Source organism: Erythranthe guttata, chromosome 8 (genome assembly GCF_056151865.1).
Source record: "Erythranthe guttata isolate IM_541 chromosome 8, IM_541, whole genome shotgun sequence".
Classification (NCBI taxonomy): Eukaryota; Viridiplantae; Streptophyta; class Magnoliopsida; order Lamiales; family Phrymaceae; genus Erythranthe; species Erythranthe guttata.
Window position 1 is genome coordinate 1,124,345 of NC_142540.1, and position 18,530 is coordinate 1,142,874.

At 34.2% G+C, this 18,530-nt stretch overlaps 6 protein-coding genes and 1 non-coding gene across 7 annotated transcripts; 3 read left to right on the top strand and 4 right to left on the bottom strand.

The window, feature by feature from the left end:
* Positions 1 to 309: 309 nt before the first annotated feature.
* Positions 310 to 850, bottom strand: LOC105961631 (non-specific lipid-transfer protein 1). Its single transcript, XM_012985865.2, has 2 exons — positions 522 to 850; positions 310 to 391 (listed from the first exon to the last, which is right to left on the bottom strand). The coding sequence occupies exons 1-2, from the start codon at positions 848 to 850 to the stop codon at positions 382 to 384; spliced, it is 339 nt and encodes a 112-aa protein (XP_012841319.1). The 3' UTR covers positions 310 to 381.
* Positions 851 to 2,756: 1,906 nt separating this feature from the next.
* Positions 2,757 to 3,323, bottom strand: LOC105961641 (non-specific lipid-transfer protein 1). Its single transcript, XM_012985877.2, has 2 exons — positions 2,974 to 3,323; positions 2,757 to 2,849 (listed from the first exon to the last, which is right to left on the bottom strand). The coding sequence occupies exons 1-2, from the start codon at positions 3,312 to 3,314 to the stop codon at positions 2,840 to 2,842; spliced, it is 351 nt and encodes a 116-aa protein (XP_012841331.2). The 5' UTR covers positions 3,315 to 3,323; the 3' UTR covers positions 2,757 to 2,839.
* Positions 3,324 to 5,034: 1,711 nt separating this feature from the next.
* On the top strand, positions 5,035 to 7,861 carry DEG8 (Trypsin family protein with PDZ domain-containing protein). The gene is made up of 13 exons (XM_088821500.1): positions 5,035 to 5,284; positions 5,387 to 5,529; positions 5,664 to 5,746; positions 5,906 to 6,004; positions 6,097 to 6,163; positions 6,260 to 6,335; positions 6,429 to 6,495; positions 6,597 to 6,814; positions 6,917 to 6,984; positions 7,091 to 7,170; positions 7,262 to 7,348; positions 7,460 to 7,567; positions 7,652 to 7,861. The coding sequence occupies exons 1-13, from the start codon at positions 5,124 to 5,126 to the stop codon at positions 7,775 to 7,777; spliced, it is 1,383 nt and encodes a 460-aa protein (XP_088677626.1). The 5' UTR covers positions 5,035 to 5,123; the 3' UTR covers positions 7,778 to 7,861.
* Positions 7,862 to 9,467: 1,606 nt separating this feature from the next.
* On the top strand, positions 9,468 to 11,128 carry NAC094 (NAC domain containing protein 94). The gene is made up of 3 exons (XM_088821501.1): positions 9,468 to 9,739; positions 9,844 to 10,157; positions 10,247 to 11,128. The coding sequence occupies exons 1-3, from the start codon at positions 9,559 to 9,561 to the stop codon at positions 10,916 to 10,918; spliced, it is 1,167 nt and encodes a 388-aa protein (XP_088677627.1). The 5' UTR covers positions 9,468 to 9,558; the 3' UTR covers positions 10,919 to 11,128.
* Positions 11,129 to 11,226: 98 nt separating this feature from the next.
* Positions 11,227 to 11,306, top strand: TRNAL-CAG (transfer RNA leucine (anticodon CAG)). Its single transcript has one exon. It is a non-coding gene; the product is annotated as a tRNA-Leu (tRNA).
* A 664-nt stretch (positions 11,307 to 11,970) lies between these two features.
* Positions 11,971 to 13,597, bottom strand: LOC105961666 (large ribosomal subunit protein eL34). The gene is made up of 4 exons (XM_012985906.2): positions 13,316 to 13,597; positions 13,140 to 13,219; positions 12,399 to 12,508; positions 11,971 to 12,284 (listed from the first exon to the last, which is right to left on the bottom strand). The coding sequence occupies exons 1-4, from the start codon at positions 13,392 to 13,394 to the stop codon at positions 12,191 to 12,193; spliced, it is 363 nt and encodes a 120-aa protein (XP_012841360.1). The 5' UTR covers positions 13,395 to 13,597; the 3' UTR covers positions 11,971 to 12,190.
* A 485-nt stretch (positions 13,598 to 14,082) lies between these two features.
* Positions 14,083 to 17,707, bottom strand: LOC105961664 (uncharacterized). Its single transcript, XM_012985905.2, has 6 exons — positions 17,399 to 17,707; positions 17,031 to 17,207; positions 15,821 to 16,932; positions 14,897 to 15,304; positions 14,556 to 14,788; positions 14,083 to 14,454 (listed from the first exon to the last, which is right to left on the bottom strand). Exons 2-6 carry the CDS (start codon positions 17,138 to 17,140, stop codon positions 14,191 to 14,193), a joined length of 2,127 nt encoding a protein of 708 aa, XP_012841359.1. The 5' UTR covers positions 17,141 to 17,207; positions 17,399 to 17,707; the 3' UTR covers positions 14,083 to 14,190.
* Positions 17,708 to 18,530: the final 823 nt, after the last annotated feature.

Below are 18,530 nucleotides of genomic sequence, written 5' to 3' on the forward strand. Positions count from 1 at the left end.
ACATAACAGTGTCACCGTTATATTAATTTTGTAATATAATAATTATTAATTAATGTCAATTCACCTTAATAAAGTTTATTATTTAATTAACACTATTAAAAATAAAATAAAAATATTTAAAAAAAAACACAAGAAATCTCGATTTATTCCACAACAAAGCCCAGATTAACACAAAGAACTGAATATCAAAAACTGATGAAAGCTTCTACTACACAGTGCTATATATATAATATAATAACATGCATGCTGCAGTATTTATATATATATACATATATACATACACAATATATACATGCATGCATGCAAGCAACCCACGCTGAAGAAAAGCTCTCTCTCAATCTTTATTTTTTTTATTCCTTTAATCAAACGCTAATCCCATATCTAAGAAATCCTGCAGCACAATTACCCAAAAAAATAAACAGTATAATTAGAAAATAAGTGACGTGGAAAATTAATTAAAAATGATTAATATATATGTATATAATATTATATATAAATGAAACATGCATGGAGAAACGTACTGGCTGCAGTCAACGTTGGGGCTAACGGTCATGCCGACGGAGACACCGCATTTTCCGGGGAGGCTGGCGGCGGCGTCTGTAGGGACGTTGTAGGTGGAGGCGGCGGATTTCATACAGTAGCACGCCGTTTGCCTGTCCTGTGTCGACTGAATACTTCCCGACGCGCTCCTCAAACCGCCGCAGCACGACTCACTTGGTTCGCCGCCGCCGGTGAGGTAAGACAAGCACGGCGCCAGTGAACTCTGAAGCTCCCCACACGAGACCGCCTCCCCCGGCGTCGCCGCCAGCGAAACAACCACCACGAAAACCACTGCAACGACTCCCTTCATTTTTGTGCTGTATATATGGTTGAGATAATTAATTAATCGATGACTATTAAATATTAATTAAAACTTGAAGTGATCGATATGAATTATGAAGTGAAGAAGAGTGGGTGGTATTTATATATAGATGTGACGACATTAATTAAGGGTGTGATTATAATATATACAAATTTGAATGACGTCATAATTTGGTTGAAGGATTTGGATTATGTAACTTATTAATTTAATAAATGTCATTTATTAGTAACACTACTAAGTTGGGAAAATGATACAATTTTGCAGACGTTTGATTTAATTGAATTAGTTAGGAGATGCCGAGATGGAGAATTGATTGATAAATGGACAATATATATATAGAATGAACTAGAGTAAATTAATTAATTAATTAATTAGCTGAGGAAGAGAATTCGAACTAGGGCGCCTACTTTTTTTTTTCTTTTTTTTTTTTTTTTGTAAACTCTTTGGTCTTTACTATTTAATTTTGGCATTGCATGCACTTCTCCCCCAATTCCATAAATAATTATAAAAAAAAATTGATTTTAAAAGTTTTAAAAAGGCCATAAAATCATGATATTTATACATGAAGTTGTTTCAAAGAGTTTTATATAAACAATTTGCCACAGCAAATATTACCCCCAATTCCCAAACACTTCTTATTTGCTTTCATAGGGTGATAATATATAGTTATATACATATATATTTTGACTGTCGAGCCAAATAAATAAATCAATCATGCATGTAATTAATAACTAAGTCACTCTAATAAGCTTAAGATACAATTCTTCTACAATAATTACATTTTGGGGAATTCATTATTTTTTTCTACTACATAGACTCATTAGGATTTTTTTATTTTTTTTTATTTTTTATTTTTTTTTATATATAGAATTACTAATATAGAAGAGCTATATCATCCAAATAACTGTAAACTTCTTAAAATCTCATCATCTCATCATTACTAGTAGCTTAGTCTCACTTCATATATTAATTAACTGCTTAAAAACACCGGGCGGCCAAGAACCCTCGATTTCTTTGAGATCACGAGTATTTATTTCTGTTTTTTTAACAAATTAAATACATATAATTTCTCTAAGCCTATGATATATTGTCTAGTGGATGGTGAATTAGGGTTGGATCACTTCTCTAAGAACTATTAACCTAGCTCCCAGTAGCCTGTAGGCAAACTGTACGTATTTCCACAGCTTCGAACTTAGTCGATATCTTTCAAAACATATCACGTGTAATTTCTTTCATGGTAAGAGAAGATGTAAGAATACGTTGACATGCTAGAACAAACTCTTCGAATCCGATATGATATATTACGAATCTCGGCCAATGAGTGGAGTACTATCACCATTATTTTTTGAGGCTCTAACGATAAAAATAGTCTAATTTAATTTAATTTGTAACATTTTTATGCCTCTTTCTTCATTGAGTTTATATTAATTTCTCTCTCTCTCTCTCTCTCTCTCTCTCTCTCTCTCTCTCTCTCTCTCTCTCTCTCTCTCTCTCTCTCTCTCTCTCTCTCTCTATATATATATATATATATATATATATATATATATATATATATATATATACTAGTGTAAGAGAAGGGCAATTTAGATGTACTAAATTTATTTATTTAATTTAACAGTGTCAGTGTGGTATTGATATAATTATGGAGTAATTAATATCAATATAAGTAAACTTAAATATAGATTTATTTTTAATTAACAATAGTAGAAAAAATTAAAGAAAATTAAAAGAGAACACAAGAAATCTTGTATTATATTATTCCACAACAAAGCCCAGATGAACACAAAACTGGATACAAGAAACTGATGCATGAAAGCTTCTACCACAGCACTATATATATACAACATGCTGCAGTATATATATATATACACACACAATATATTATATATATATACATGCATGCAAGCAACCCACGCTGAAGAAAGCTCTCTCTAACTCTTTATTTTTTATTCCTTTAATCAAACGCTGATTCCATATCTAAGAAATCCTGCAGCACAATTATATAACCCAAAAAAACAGTATTAGAAAATAAATGACGTGGAAAATTAATTAAAAATGATTAATATATATGTATATAATATTATATTTAAATGAAACACGGAAAAACGTACTGGCTGCAGTCAACGTTGGGGCTAATGGTCATTCCGATGGAGGCACCGCATTTTCCGGGGAGGTTGGCGGCGACGTCTGTACGGACGTTGTAGCTGGAGGCGGCGGATTTCAAACAGTTGCACGCCGTCTGTCTGTCCTGTGTCGACTGAATACTTCCCGTCACGCTCCTCACGCCGCCGCAGCACGACTCACTCGGTTCGCCGCCGCCGGCCTGGAGGTAAGACAAGCACGGCGAGAGGGAACTCTGTAGCTCCCCGCACGAGACAGCCTCCCCCGGCGACGCCGCCAGCGAAACCGCCGCTAGAACCACCACGAAAACCACTGCAACTCCCTTCATCATCTTGAGTATATATATATATATATATATATATATGTGCTGTAGAGATAATCGATGATTTATTTATGGGTGATATATATATATATGTGGTGAAGAATATATAATAATATCGGGTGGTATTTATAGTTGTGAGGGTGTGATTGTGTACGAATTGAATGACGTCATAATTAAGTGGTTGAAGGATTTATTTTTGGATTATGCAACTAAATTTAAAATGTCATTAATCACTTACTAAGTTGGGAAAATGATTTAATTTTGCAGACGTTTGAAGGGGGGTGACTTTATTTAATTTAATTAGTTAGGAGATAGATGGGAGAATTGATTGATAAATGGACAATATATATATATATATATATATATATATATATATATATATATATATATATATATATGACCGGCAATTGAGCCGGGCCTATCCGAAGCCCGATAGCTCGGCCCGATTTTATTTGAGCCGAGCCTCATTAATTGTGAGCCGGGCCGAGTTTGAGCCGTTTTATTAAACCCGATTAAACTATGAGCCGAGTCTGAGCTTACCATGGCTCGACCCGAATAAAGCCCGACTATATATATATATATATATATATATATATATATATATATATATATATATATATATATATATATATATATATATATTTGTTGTCCTTTTTTTTATTTTAGGTCTCAAGATTTTCGAAAAGAGTTAAGGACATTTAGAATTGCTTCTAATTATTTTATTTTATGATTTTTTTTTTCATTTTGGCCTCGGATGCATTTTTTAGTATGATTAAATATTTGCAATATTAAACTTTATTTGTTTTAATGAACAGACTATGATTATTTTTTTTTAATTTTTTTTTTAAGCTTATTTTGATTTTCAATGAATAGTCTAGATTTTTCGCTTAGACTGCGAAGTTTTTTTTTTTGTTTTTCTTTAATATGTCGACTGCAAAGTTGTAAAATATGTAATTTGTTTATATAAGCCCGATATAAACCCGAAGCCCGAAAAAATGCGTGAGCCGAGTTTGAGCCTATAGGCATGAGGCCCGATGGTATTTGAGCTTGAGCCTATAATAATGAGGCCCGATACTATATGAGCTTGAGCCGACCCAGGCTCGGCTCACACGGCCCGATTGCCAGCCCTATATATATATATATATATATATATATATATATATATATATATATATATATATATATATATATATATATATATATATATATATATATAATTTATTTTCTCTTTGAGAAAATATATATTTATAAATGTATAGAATAATGTGATTTTATACATTTAAAAAGGGCATAAAATCATGATACGTTATTTCATCTTCAAGAATTAAATAAACAATTTCTCACAGCACGCATAACTACATCATGTAACTAGGTGTTGAGAATTAAGCTCAATTTTCCTTCAAATCTCATTGCTTAACATCACTTTATTTTTTAAATGCTTAAAACACCAAAAAGGCAAAAAAATTAAGGCTATACAAACAAGAATTTAAATATTTTTTCAAGTCAACGATACATTGACTAAAAATATTACTAATGCAATTTTGATGGGCCACCGATACAACCCAAAGTGGGCCCCATCTCATAAGGCCCATATTTGTAAGAGCCACGTGGCCCACGTTTTTAATTTGGGCCAATAATTCGGACAAGCCCATTTTTCTATTCTACGGTAATTATCTCTCTTTCTCTCTCCCCTCTTCTCTCTCTTCTCTCTCTCTCTCTCTCTCTCTCTCTCTCTCTCTTCTTCTGCTTGTTGTTCTGCAAACCACTCATCTCAACACCATCTCCGTTTCCATCTATCCCATTAAAGGGTAAAACAAAATGCAAGCAGTAATAGCTTCCAGCAGCTCCGCCGTACCTCCGTTCAGACCCCACACCGCCACCAAGACTCTCATCTCCGGCAAACATCTCCCATTTCTCGGCCGCCGCAAGCTCTGCTGCGACGTCGTTTCACGTCTCCCCGTTCCATCTCCCACTTCCCGGTAAAATAGCTCCCGTACTCGTACATTTACATTCTCGATTTTCCCAAATTTTCCAGGCTATTAAAAATGGGCAACTTTTTTTTTTTTATTTTCCTTCTGCAGGGGCGACGGTAAAGAAGACATTTTTACCGTGGAACAAGGTTTATTGCAGGATAATTTACCTCGTACAACGCGTCGTACGTTCTTCGCCCGTTTATTAGTGTCCACGTGTTACTCTTATCTTCTTCCTTCAAGGTACTTCCAAGGTCTGCACTTTTTTCCTGCTCCAATTTTTCATTATTTTAATAATAAGTGAATTTCTTTTTCTCCATTTAATTTCCTCCGATAATTCAAAAACCCAGGCCGAAAAATTCATTCATTTAATTACAATTTTGTACAGCATATGCATTAGGAGATCCGTCAGTTACAGTTGAACAAGTCACCCCTTCAGTTTTCTCAGCTGGTCCACTTTTCCCAACCGAGGTCTATTTTTTTTCTCTGCAAATTAAGTATTTTTTTTTTTAATCCTAAATTTTTCCCTCCAAATTTTTTGTTGTTTTCTAATTAGTTATCTGTAAATTTTCAAATTTTGGCATGGCAGGTGAATTGATATGGTAATGGTTGGTTGTCTCTACTTGGCAGGAAAGAATTGTCAAACTATTCGAGAAGAACACTTACTCTGTCGTCAACATATTCGACGTCACTTTGAGGCCCCAATTAAATGTCACCGGTGCAGTCGAGGTGAATATGCGTTTTTCTCATCTGCCGTTATGCTTTCAATACTTAATTATGTGTATACTAAAAGAGTTTCGAACGGACTTGTGAATGTGTAGATTCCCGAAGGGAACGGCTCGGGAGTTGTCTGGGATGAACAAGGTCACATTGTCACAAATTATCATGGTATAATTTGCACGGAAACCAAAAAAATATATATGCCGTATTATAATATATATCACAATGTATTGAAATTGGTTGTTGCGTTTTTATATTGAGCAGTTATAGGCAATTCTCTTTCAAGAAATCCAAGCATCGGCCAAGTTGTTGCTCGTGTTAATATTCTAGCTGCCGAAGGGTGAGACACTCGAGAATTTCTTGCTAATGTTCTTCTTTTTCGTAAATTTTATTTTTTTTGAGATTTTTCCTCGTTTTCATTTTTCCGGTGAAGGGTACAGAAGAACTTTGAGGGCAAGTTAGTTGGCGCAGATCGTTCAAAGGATCTTGCTGTCTTAAAGGTTAATTGTTGCTTAATCCGTATTAAAATTTTAAATTATAAATACATTTTCAACCGATTATGCGTTTACAATTAATTGATGTTCTCGATTCTCACAACCAGGTTGAAGCCTCGGAAGAATTGTTGAGGCCGATTAATGTGGGGCCATCATCTTCTCTGAAAGTGGGGCAGCAGTGTTTGGCAATCGGAAATCCATTTGGTTTCGACCACACACTCACTGTCGGAGTTATTAGCGGTCTTAACAGAGATATAAACAGTCAAACCGGAGTTACTATCGGTGGTGGCATTCAAACTGATGCTGCAATCAATCCTGGAAACAGGTTCGACTTTAAAATAGTTGAGCCTCACTCATAATCGAAAACCCTTTTTCGTCTTTTTCCCTTGGGCATCGACATATCTCGTTTTCTGTGATATTTATGTAGTGGAGGCCCTTTATTGGATTCTAAAGGAAACTTAATCGGGATCAACACCGCAATTTTCACTCAGACAGGTATTTCGTTTCTATTATTTAGTACACACCCTTGTAAAAACTGTCTTTTTAATTTTAATTTTAAATTTTTTTCGGTTTATCTTGTGTTGTCTACGTGGCACAACAGGGACATCGGCTGGTGTAGGATTTGCGATACCTTCATCAACCGTGGTAAAGATAGTTCCGCAGCTGATCCAATTCGGCAAAGTATGTTTCTTTTTTTTTGGCTTCTAAACTGCTTTTTTTTCGTTTCGCAATTTTGCTGCATCTTTAACCCTCTTATCTTTCTTACACAAAGGTCGTTCGAGCTGGTTTAAATGTCGAAATTGCCCCTGACCTTATTGCGAATCAACTCAATGTCCGCAACGGAGCATTAATCTTGCAGGTGATCTTTCGTACTCAATAATATGCCGATTCTTTATCAATTGTCAACGTTTTAATTCCGATTTAATTGGAACTCACTTTTTAAATTATTATTTATTTATTTTTATAATAGGTTCCGGTGGATAGTTTAGCAGCTAAAGCGGGGTTTCTACCAACTACAAGGGGTTTTGCTGGCAAAATCGTGCTCGGGGACATAATATTGGCGGTGGATGGCAAAACGGTAATTAAGCTCTTCTTACGATCGTTATTTTTCAATTGCATGATCGTATAATTGAGTACTTTTCGACAAATAATTTGTTGACAGGTAAAGAATAGAGCAGAATTGTACAAGACATTGGATGAGTATAGTATAGGGGACAAAGTTGTCCTAAATATTATGAGGGGCAATCAAATTTTGGAACTGCCTATTGTTTTAGAGGAAAATAATTGATGAAAGTTTTCTTAATTAATACAGTAAAAACAATTATTCGAGTGATGAATATATAGTAATATAACATATATATATTTTTTTGAATATATTTGTAATTTATATTTGTTTTTGTTTTTTTTTAATGTGATGTGGACTTCGTTTTTTTGGTAATTTATTATATTAATTCATTCTTTATAATAAGAAATACACAGTAAATAGTTTATTTATACACACTTGCACGTTGATTTCTTAACACTACCCTATTGGATTATTCGGTTTGTGCAATTTCGCAACAATCATCTCTTCTCAAATACGACAAAAAAAAAATGAAAAAAAAAATGAAAAAAAATGAGGTATTTGTATGTATTTAAGTAAACATTATTTTCAATGACAAATTTGTGGCTTTCTTCATGTGGATAAATGTGAATCGATTTCATCCTATTCACAATAAAGGTCAATTATAGTCGATACAATTAAAATTTAAAATTATAGTAAACAATTATATTGGGGGAAAACAATTGGATTATAAATTCAAGGTGTAAACACAAAAATAAATGCACGAGGGGGATGTAACTTTAATTAGAAGAAATTGACCAATTTTAGAGGTTAATTAGATTTCACGCATCAATTGGCAGGGCCAAGGCCCGCGGGCCCATAAAGCCCATGCAACAGACAGAAGAGGGTTTTGAAGTTCGAGCCTTGACCAAATTTCCAGGGATTTTGACTCTAGCTTTTGCCACTGTTTAATAATTACTATTTATTCAGCATTTATTATCCAGACACTATTTCTACTGTAATTAGTAAATTATCCTAAATTTACAGCTAATAAAAGATGTAGATTAAGTTTTATGTATTTAAGCTATATAGCTAAACAAAAATTTAGCATTCTTGAGTAGTTAAATGGCTAAATAAATATTTTAAATTGAAAATACAAAGTTGCTAAAGTTAATTGATGAATTAATTAACTTTTTTTTTTTCTACTGCACACGCTTGGCACTTTTAGTCAAAGCAGTCAACTCTAAGCAGTTGAACTGCTTCCTTGTTAAGGTTTGGTAAGCTATTTCATGTTTCCCTCCATTAAAATCAAATAATACCACTTAGACCACTAATTAATTAGCAAATTGATTTATTTAATTCAACCTTAAATTAATCACATTAAGTAGAATTGGTGTCTTATTTGCTAATAATACAAGACAAAGATCTAAGAATTAATTACTGATGCAAGAAACATATAACTAATACTGCACCTTTGCCTCAAAACCAGCAGCAGACCAAAAAGGTAATTTCCTAGCATTGCTCAAATACACTAATAAAGGGGTTAACCAATTATCCATGCAAGACTTAATTTTTCCTAATTTTCTAATTAAATCATTAAGTAAAGTTTAAGGAATCTCCACAAAGTTCAAGGTATCCGAATTCACATGTCACGTGTTCGTGTCTGTCGTAAACAAAGAACTAAGGAATAGAAGCTTTCCGCAGGAACGGAATAGAAGCTCGTTTTCAAGATCCAATATTCTAATAAAATATAATAATATTCAATAAAAATATGCATGGACAACAAGATATTGTTCAAAACACTAAATATCAAGATAGGGACTATAATTAAATAATTAGTACTATAAAGTATAAACTAATGGCAATACAAGAAGATTGCTTTGTCTTCTAGTCTTGATTGTAATAAGATATAAGGGAGAAGCAATCCATTCTTTAGAGTATTGGAACTTTGAATAACATATCCCAATACACTCATACTCTCATACCGACGAAATTGCATAATCGAGCAGGGGGGAAAAAAAAGGATAATGAATGAAACAGAGAAGAGTAGCACCATTGATGATGTCATCTTGCCGGGATTCCGTTTTCATCCGACCGATGAAGAGCTTGTCGAGTTCTATCTGAAGAGGAAGCTTCAGCAGAGAGCTCTTCCGATTGAGCTGATTAAGCAAGTCGAGATTTACAAATACGATCCATGGGACCTTCCAAGTAAGTATTACATATGCATAAGTCATAACCTAGGACAAGAAAGTTTAATCATCATTAATTATTAATTGATACTCAAATTCTTGATTTTGTGTAATAATAAACAGAACTGGCTTCGACTGGGGAGAAAGAGTGGTATTTTTACTGTCCGAGGGATCGAAAATACAGAAACAGTTCGAGGCCGAACCGTGTGACTGGATCGGGATTCTGGAAAGCCACGGGAACAGACAGGCCTATATATTCATCGGACGGAACAAAATGCATCGGTCTGAAAAAATCGCTCGTTTTCTACAGAGGCAGAGCTGCCAAAGGCATGAAAACTGACTGGATGATGCACGAGTTTCGACTTCCTTCTTCCACTACAGACGGTGGTGCACTTGCACCGCCAAGAAAGATTTTGGACAAGAACCTTCCACTAAATGTAAGCCTTCTCGTATTTTTTCTTCACAGTTCTCACATTACACCACCACTGTGTGGGATTAAAGCTTTATCTATTTTTTCGTAAAACAGGATTCGTGGGCCATTTGCAGGATTTTCAAGAAGACTACTTCGACCGCACACAGAGCTCTTTCTCACTCGTGGGAAACTTCACAGCCAATACCCGATCATGGTTTCGCTTATGGGTCCCACCAAACTCGGTTTAACTTGGAGAACGAGTTTCAACCGGCTAATAACTCTGGCATTAGCTTCCCCTCGTACAAAAATTTCTCAGCAGCAACTGGTACAACATCCACTTTCACATCTTCCGATGGGGAGTATTTCCATGGAAACCTCGTTTTCTCGCCGAACCAAGAAGTTTCGGGCAGAAGCAATGACAGCACGGTTGATCTTTCTTCCATGATCTTCAATCTGTCTTCCCCTGTATTAGCTGACAAGAATTCCGAGGCCATCGACTTTGAAGGGCAGTTCAACGGCTACTCAGGCAATTCGTCGAACATGTTGCAAGCAAGCATGAATGTAGAAGAAGAGCAACAAGCGGAGATCAGAAAGAACCAAAGTAATACAACAAACATACATAACAATAATAATGTGTGGGAAAACATACGTTCAATGGGGTTTCCGTTCAGCTTGCCGGCGGGCGGACAAGAATCTTGGAAGGGGAATCTGCCGTGGGATTCACCACCATGTCCGAGTGAAATTTCATCGACTAATTACTCAACAACGAGTGTTACACACAGTTGATACTGTGAAGAAGGTGTAATAGTTTTCTTTAATTTCAAGCTCTCTTTATGTAAAGATGATTACTATTGGCTTAAGATTATATGACAACAAGTAACTTTGTTTCAGTTATGGGGTTTCTGTATCAATGCACAATTTTTACAGCAACATAAAAGGCATCACGTAGATGTAATTCGGATAATCCAACTAAGTAATTCAGGTTAACTTCTGAAATTAAGACACGAATGTATTTTAATGTTCGACTGTTAGAGATTTTATATGGAACTGAGAATGGGAATTTATTTAATATATTTTGTATATATTGTCATCAAGTCAAGATGGCCGAGCGGTCTAAGGCGCCAGTTTCAGGTACTGGTCCGAAAGGGCGTGGGTTCAAATCCCACTCTTGACATTTTTAAATTTAAATTATATATTTTTTTGACATTTTTATTATTATTTTTTTTTGTTGTGTTCCATAGAATTTTAAAGTTGAGTTTTAAGAAAATCTTCACATTTTTTTCTTTCCCATTTTGTTGCAAAGAATCTTAAAGTTTAGTTTTAAGAAATTCGAACCACACGAGATAAGCCTTAGATTTCGTTATGACTAGTAAAATTCTATTACTTTAACAAAATACTAAATTATCGAACTAATAATTTAATAAGTTTGAAGAAATTATTATTTTCAGATTTCGTTATACAGTTAAACTTTTATAAATTAATAGAGTCGTGACTAGTAAAATTCTATTAATATAGCAAAATATTAAATTATCGAACTAATAATTCAAATATTTAATACATTTTATTTCAAACAAGGTTACATTTTTTAATATCTGAAGAAATTATTATTTAAACAAAGTTTAAAGATATATATTTTATTTAAACAAGTTAATTAATTTATCGAGATTCTGTATTGAATAAACACTCCTAAGTCCTAACATTTATTTTTGGCAAAACGTAAGCATTTGGCAAAAAATTGACATGTTAATAAATAGAATCCTAGCCCATTTTGATCCCTAATTCCCAGCATAGCATTGTACAAATCTTCACTGAAAAAAAGAACACCAAAAGAGAGAACATAAAGAAATAACAAGGATAACAACAATGTCAACGCCTTGACAACAATTAGCAACGAAAAAAAACATCAAGAAAATATTATGTCGGCAAATGAACAAACATTTTAAACAACGATGAAAGAGCCAAAAAACTTGAATTAAAAGAACTAGAGGTATTTGAAAACAGAATGTTCGACATCTCTTTCATCGTCATCATCATAGGCAAAAAAATTTCTAACATAATTTAGCTCTTGGAGGCTACTTTTTCCTTAGCCTTCTGAATCTTCAAAACCTTCTTCACAATCTTCTGCTCTTCCACCAAGAAAGCTCGAATGATCCTAGAATTATATATTAATAGAATTGTTCATTCACTTTCTTAATACGGCGCCAAAAAAAAAAAAAGAATAATAAAAAAATAGATATTCGTTACTCGTTACAAAAGTAGAACTAACCTCTCCCTTACAGCACTTCCAGATAAAACACCACCGTAAGGACGATTCACTGTCCTGCGGTTTCTTGATAATCTAGACCTCTTGTATTCAGCAGGTCGCAGATGAGGAATCTGAGTTTTAAGTTACAAAAACACGTAATTAATCTTCTTAATCGTTGATGCAATAACAATTTATAAATGGGTGTTGTCCTTCAAAGAATCGAATCAAGAAAAGCTAGTTATCATCAGTCTACTGACCAGACCATCGCTTATGGATTACGCAGCAAGTATAAAGTCAAAAGAAAAAAAATCGGGACATTGCCGAAAAAAGAGTGTAAGACAGAACATCCATATATAAACTACCAATTGTTATAATTGAGCAACGATCAAAACAAAGAGTTAACACCGGGGAGAAAACCAAACTATCCGACTACTACCAAAAAGAAAACCAAACTATCCGACTACTATCAAAAACTGTAATGGGGTACAGTATCAACTATCAACAATTTGATAGGAGAATATCATAATCAAAATCAAACTACAAAAACTAGTAATTGTGGGGAGGAAGGGAAGCTGAAATATAAAGCTTTGGCACACCATATCCTAAATACATATGGATCAAGGTATCTCAGCAATCAATTTTCAGCAATTATTTCAATATTTGAATGAAACAAAGTACTAAAACCATATCAACATTGCGGGTAATTTTAGCAGTAAAAAAAAATCATGAAGAGATATAAATTGAAGAAGAGGGGGGAAATACCCCTTGGATTCTCTTGCCGGTGACGGGGCATTTCGGTCCGCTGGCTCTCTTCTGAGTGGTCTGGTACACGAGCTTCCCTCCTGGTTTATTGAAGGTAAAAAAATTACAATCAAATTAAAAAATTAAAATCAGAAAGGAAATGATGAAAAGGGGGGTTTTTGGAGAAGATAGGTTACCGGGGGTTTTGACAATTCTGTGTTGATTGGATTTGGTGGCGTAGCTGTGGCGCTTCCGGTAAGTCAGTCTCTGAACCATTTTCGCCTCTTACCTCACAAATCTCTCTCTCTCTCTCTCTCTCTCTCTCTCTCTCTCTCTCTCTCTCTCTCTCCACTGCTTGGATAAGGCCGGCCGACGCAATTTCTCAGAGCATAAACTTTATACCAGACCTAAAAGTCAAAACCCTAGACTCTACTTCCCGATTAAAGTCGCGCTTTTGCTCTACAGAAACGCGTTTTCTCAACTAATAATTACTTCCATTTTTCTTTCTTTTTTTATCTTTTTTGAGCTATCTATCAACCTATAATTACTAAAATAGTGGATTTTATTTTTTTGAAAATAAAAAATAATGGGTCGAGGCAAATCGATTTTTCATATTTAGTTCACATATTTCTAAATACAATTTGCGAATACTCAAAACACGTATAAATATATATATATATTTAAACATGTTTCACTCCATCGACTCGTGGAGCGCGGCCGCAGATTTTGTTAATTATTAAAACGTCAAAACGTATCACTTGTTTCATTGTGTCGTTTGCTGTATACTGAATTTGTTGATGATTCGCAATTGTTCAATTAATCAAAATAAGTACTTATTTTATCGATAATTTAGCGAGTCCAAACAATTATTAGACGAATCGATTCATCAAACAAGTTGCAATTATTCAACAAATCATGACACATCTTATTCGACAAATGAAAGTCTACATGTTCAATCAACAAGTTAGAAACTAACTCCACACAAAACTTTTTATTACAAAATTTTACCAAATTCAATTTGGTCACATGTATACATGCCGAGAAAAAAAATGTACTATTTATTACTAAACGTTTAACACGGGAAGAGCAAGAAAGCCGGTTCCATTCGAAGTTTCCTATTTACAAAACTAATCCTATCTAGTTTGTTAAGACACCAAATCAGTTGATCTCTTGTTATTTTCGACATGTTCAAAACCCTACACACTAATTTCATATCCACCTGCGAGAAAAAATGAAGAACTTGATCCGAATGCGAATCATCTTCTTCCCTACATCGTCTTAATTTCCTCAAAACGCAATTGTCACACCTCAATAGTTCCTTCAACTTCCTCTCTTTCTGTAAATACCAAAAAAAAACATTTTTGGGGTCAATTAGCAATATTTCAAGACTTATGAAATCATAAGTAGTGTCATCCAAATTGAATACTAAGGACAAACCTTTTGAAGAATTCTCTTCACCTCCACAAGTAACTTGCTGTCTTCTTCTATGATTGGAATACAAGATAATTTCTTGTGGCGGCCATTGATTGGTGGAGCCGAACAGTCCTTGTCCGCTTGTACGAATCTCCAAAATATTCGTATCGATTCTTCGACAATCTCCACTAATACGTCGCTTGTAATAACATATTCATCATCCATTTCTTTTTTCCTTTTTTCTTTCTTCTTGTCCTCTATCAAATCAAAACCACCAAAATTTAGTGCACGCACTTCCATCATATAGTATATATATCTTTAGATTTACAAAAAAACAATAATAAAAAAATATTCTTGATCGTCACCTCTTATTACAGGAATTTGAAGAAGATTGCGAACGGCACACCTTGTCTTGACGTAATACTGCACCCTCGGCCCTTGAAAAGGTTCGTCTTCTATGAATCTCTGCATGAGGACTTGAAGCTGTTGAAACTCACCCGCCACCTCGTTGTACATGCGGGACCCACGAGGGTCGGAATCCCATAATTGAAGGGCTTTATCGTACTGCCAGTGCAAGAATTCCCATGAAAGGCACATTTGTCCGACATAGACAGCTTCTAGATCGCCTTGAAGTTCCATGATGAACTTCTTCATCGGATTACTACCGTTGATTTTGTGTTTAAATAGCCAGATATTTTGCGATACGAGTGATTTTAGTGATGGGGGTGGAGCTTTTTGCTTTGGAATCGCATGATCCTTTAGCTGCAGAAAACCTGCGTTTTTTTAGTAGAATCGGATTAGGGTTGTCTTAAAGATCGAAACTTTGTAATGAAAACGCTCTTCTTTTTTCATATGAAAAAAACAAGAAAACAAGATCAACTGCAATCAACTTAAATTATTACTCCATTTGACTTTTGACATATGTTGTTCTTGTAAACATGGAAATTGTATTAATATTATATAATTTCATTTGTTGGGTACTTGTGATTCTTTTAATATTTATTACAGGATACCATTTGAAGAAAATGTGACAATTAATGCTTCATTAATTAATTAACAACCTATTCAAATCTCCACCTAATCATGCTGTGTATTTGACCCATCCCTCTAATGCCTTGTAACAAAAACCAGATCTTGTGGGCCTTTTCTTCAACACCAAAAATATCTAAAATTCAATTAAATAATTTTAGTACACCTACTTATTTCAATTTCTAATGTTCAATTGTTGGATTTAGATTACTTTAACCAAATATAAAGAATGTAAATAAAAATTGAGAATTGTAACTAACCCATGGCGTACATCTTCTGGTAATTGATGATATCGAATTTGCGCATCCTCTCTCTATAGCTCTTGTAGAATTTGTGAAGCTCCCCTACGCAATAACTTTCACGTTGGAATTCGTCGATTTTCCACGGCTTTAAATTGTCCATCATTTTCGGGGACGATTCGGAATCTTCTTGAATAGTGGGCAAACCGGTCGCCCTAACCTTTTTCAGTTCCATTCTCAACTGCTCAATCAATTCTTGATGCTCCCACAACGACTCCAATTTGTTTGAATCGTCAGATTCGGACACTGAAGAATCGTCTGACCTCGTTTTTTCAGATTCGTCATCGTTTGTATTGGCCAAATCCTCATTAAAGTCTCGGTCACGCAAAAAATCTGGATTTTCAAGATTGTGCTCTTCTAGTTTCTTGAGTTCTTCCATTATATCACTATCTTCTTCGTCAAAATTATCCGAATCGGACAACAACTCACTCTCCGACTCAGTTTTCTCATCCAATTCTCCTTCAAAATCTCCGTCAAACAAGAAACCATCGTGCACAAAACTAACGGACTCGCAATCGGAATCGGTAATCACAGAGTTCTTTTCTGAAAAAATCCGATACTCGTCGGAAAAATCTCGATTTCCTTCGATATTCCCTTTTTCCTCTTCCTCGTCAACAACACCTCCTAATTGTGGCTCATTTTCCTCTGTATCAAATACCAATACTTCTTTAATTTCTCTGTTTTCAATTTCATCATCAAATACTTGCTCATCAATTACTACATCAGTAGCATTAATTTCTTCCTTCACGGGAAAAGTCTCCAGTTCATCAATAAAGGTTGTAATAAAACTTTTGCCAGATGTGAAATCGTTTCTGCCAGAGAGGACCACTTGGGAATTAAATATATCACCTGCTCCTTTCTGTATCCGGCTAAATTCTTCATATGTCTGAAACTTAAATTTCAAATATACCCCTTCTTCTTCTTCTTCTTCTTCTTTTTCATCTTCTTTATCTCTAATTAATTCAGTACCTTCTTTCTGGGACTTATCCACTGGTAATAACTCGGACTCTGTTTCAAGAACATTTATTTCATTAACCTTCTTTTTTAAGGAACCACTCCCATCTCCATCCAGCCTGCAATAAACCAAAACCCACTTATCAAAAATCACAAATAATCAATTAATACTGGAATTAAAAATTATATAAAAAAAAAAAAGATCGAATTTTTAAACCTGAAAATGTAGGTGGAGATGAAACTGAAGATTGAGCGTAGATACACGGAAACAGCTTGAATCAAACAAACCAGTTTCTGACAGAGAAACCTAGTATTAGAACCGGCCATCCTTCCAAACACGGCCCAACAAAAACGCGGTTTGGGATAACCGGATAAGCATCAAAATCAATGAAGGCTGTGTGAAAAGAAAAAAAAGAACAAAAAAACAGGGGATTGAATTTTTATGGCTCCTTTGAATATTTCAACGAACGAATAAGAATTAGGGGGGAAAACACACATAAATCGGAAGAGGTTGAAATCCGACCTAATCGGAGAAATCAATGGGTGATGAGATTTCAAAGCAGGAATTGAAGGGAAGATGTTTACCTGTCAGCGACTAGGTCTAAGGGCTTTCTTGGAATTTCTGTCTTCTTCATTACATACATGAAACATGCATGAAGAAACATAAACCCTAAAAAATGAAATAAACTGAAATTTCTCTATTTTTTTTTTCTGGGCAGCAGATTTTATCACTTCTGAAGTCAGTTTTTGCTGTTCATTTGTTTGTGTGTGTTTGTGTGTGAGAGAGAGAGATTAGAAAATTGACATTTAGAATTTTCGGACAAGGTACAGTAAGGCAAATATAAAAAAATAATTTTATACAAAAGCCCCTCGTGTGGTTTTTCTTTTTTCTTTTTTTGTCTCGAAAACTTTTATTTATTTTATATACACACACATTTTTAATCAACAAACGGTGTCGTATGAGTAATATCTTAAATCTTTTGGGTGATCGTCTAGAAGATCTTACGTAATTATTATTTTAAAATATTTAATTTCATAAATTATGTAATGTGGTTGTGTATTGAATGGTGGATTGACAACTTTGTCTACAAAATCCGATTGGCTAAAATCGTGGTTTTTAGGTGCCAACTTTTACTATATTATTATTGTGTATGGCATTTAATTATTACGGTTCGTAATTATTATGATTCTACTAACCAAAATTTATTGCCTAATTATTTATGGCGCAATTGGTTATTGAGACAAGTGTGCATTTATGACATTCCTTTTATTTTTTGATACAATAAATGTCGATTCGATTTATGAATATTTTTTTGACTTTGAACGGGATTTTTACATTTTTCTAACTTTATTTTCGCGAAATTCAAAACACGAGAATTGTTACTTGTTGAGTTATTTTTTCAATCCAACTTGAATCACCTAAATTTGATATCAAATGACAAAGTTATGTATAAATGAAAAACATCAAAGTTATAGGCATTGCTCATAGACTCAAGCATATTTTTATCACCCGACATCCAATCTTGGTGATTCCAATTGGATTACACAGCTAACGCAAAATTATACTATATTTTGAATTTTGCCAAATTTCAAATCGAAAACAGTCAGAATCACATTTAAAGTCGACCCGATATAATAAAAAAAAAAAAAAAAAACTACATTTATCGCATCTCTTTTATTTATTTTTTCTATTGCTCTTATCCCAATTCAATGTGAA

Coding starts and splice junctions, on each gene's coding strand:
- DEG8 (XM_088821500.1), top strand. CDS start 5,124: ATGCAAGCAGTAATAGCTTCCAGCAGCTCCGCCGTACCTCCGTTCAGA. Junction 6,815..6,916: donor GCAATCAATCCTGGAAACAG/GTTCGACTTTAA, acceptor ATATTTATGTAG/TGGAGGCCCTTTATTGGATT. Junction 6,985..7,090: donor CGCAATTTTCACTCAGACAG/GTATTTCGTTTC, acceptor GTGGCACAACAG/GGACATCGGCTGGTGTAGGA.
- LOC105961641 (XM_012985877.2), bottom strand. CDS start 3,314: ATGATGAAGGGAGTTGCAGTGGTTTTCGTGGTGGTTCTAGCGGCGGTT.
- LOC105961631 (XM_012985865.2), bottom strand. CDS start 850: ATGAAGGGAGTCGTTGCAGTGGTTTTCGTGGTGGTTGTTTCGCTGGCG.
- LOC105961664 (XM_012985905.2), bottom strand. CDS start 17,140: ATGGCCGGTTCTAATACTAGGTTTCTCTGTCAGAAACTGGTTTGTTTG. Junction 14,789..14,896: donor TCAAATTCCTGTAATAAGAG/GTGACGATCAAG, acceptor TTGATTTGATAG/AGGACAAGAAGAAAGAAAAA. Junction 14,455..14,555: donor TGAAGAGAATTCTTCAAAAG/GTTTGTCCTTAG, acceptor TGGTATTTACAG/AAAGAGAGGAAGTTGAAGGA.
- NAC094 (XM_088821501.1), top strand. CDS start 9,559: ATGAATGAAACAGAGAAGAGTAGCACCATTGATGATGTCATCTTGCCG. Junction 9,740..9,843: donor CGATCCATGGGACCTTCCAA/GTAAGTATTACA, acceptor AATAATAAACAG/AACTGGCTTCGACTGGGGAG. Junction 10,158..10,246: donor ACAAGAACCTTCCACTAAAT/GTAAGCCTTCTC, acceptor TTCGTAAAACAG/GATTCGTGGGCCATTTGCAG.
- LOC105961666 (XM_012985906.2), bottom strand. CDS start 13,394: ATGGTTCAGAGACTGACTTACCGGAAGCGCCACAGCTACGCCACCAAA. Junction 12,509..13,139: donor CCGGCAAGAGAATCCAAGGG/GTATTTCCCCCC, acceptor CTTAAAACTCAG/ATTCCTCATCTGCGACCTGC. Junction 12,285..12,398: donor GGAAGTGCTGTAAGGGAGAG/GTTAGTTCTACT, acceptor ATATAATTCTAG/GATCATTCGAGCTTTCTTGG.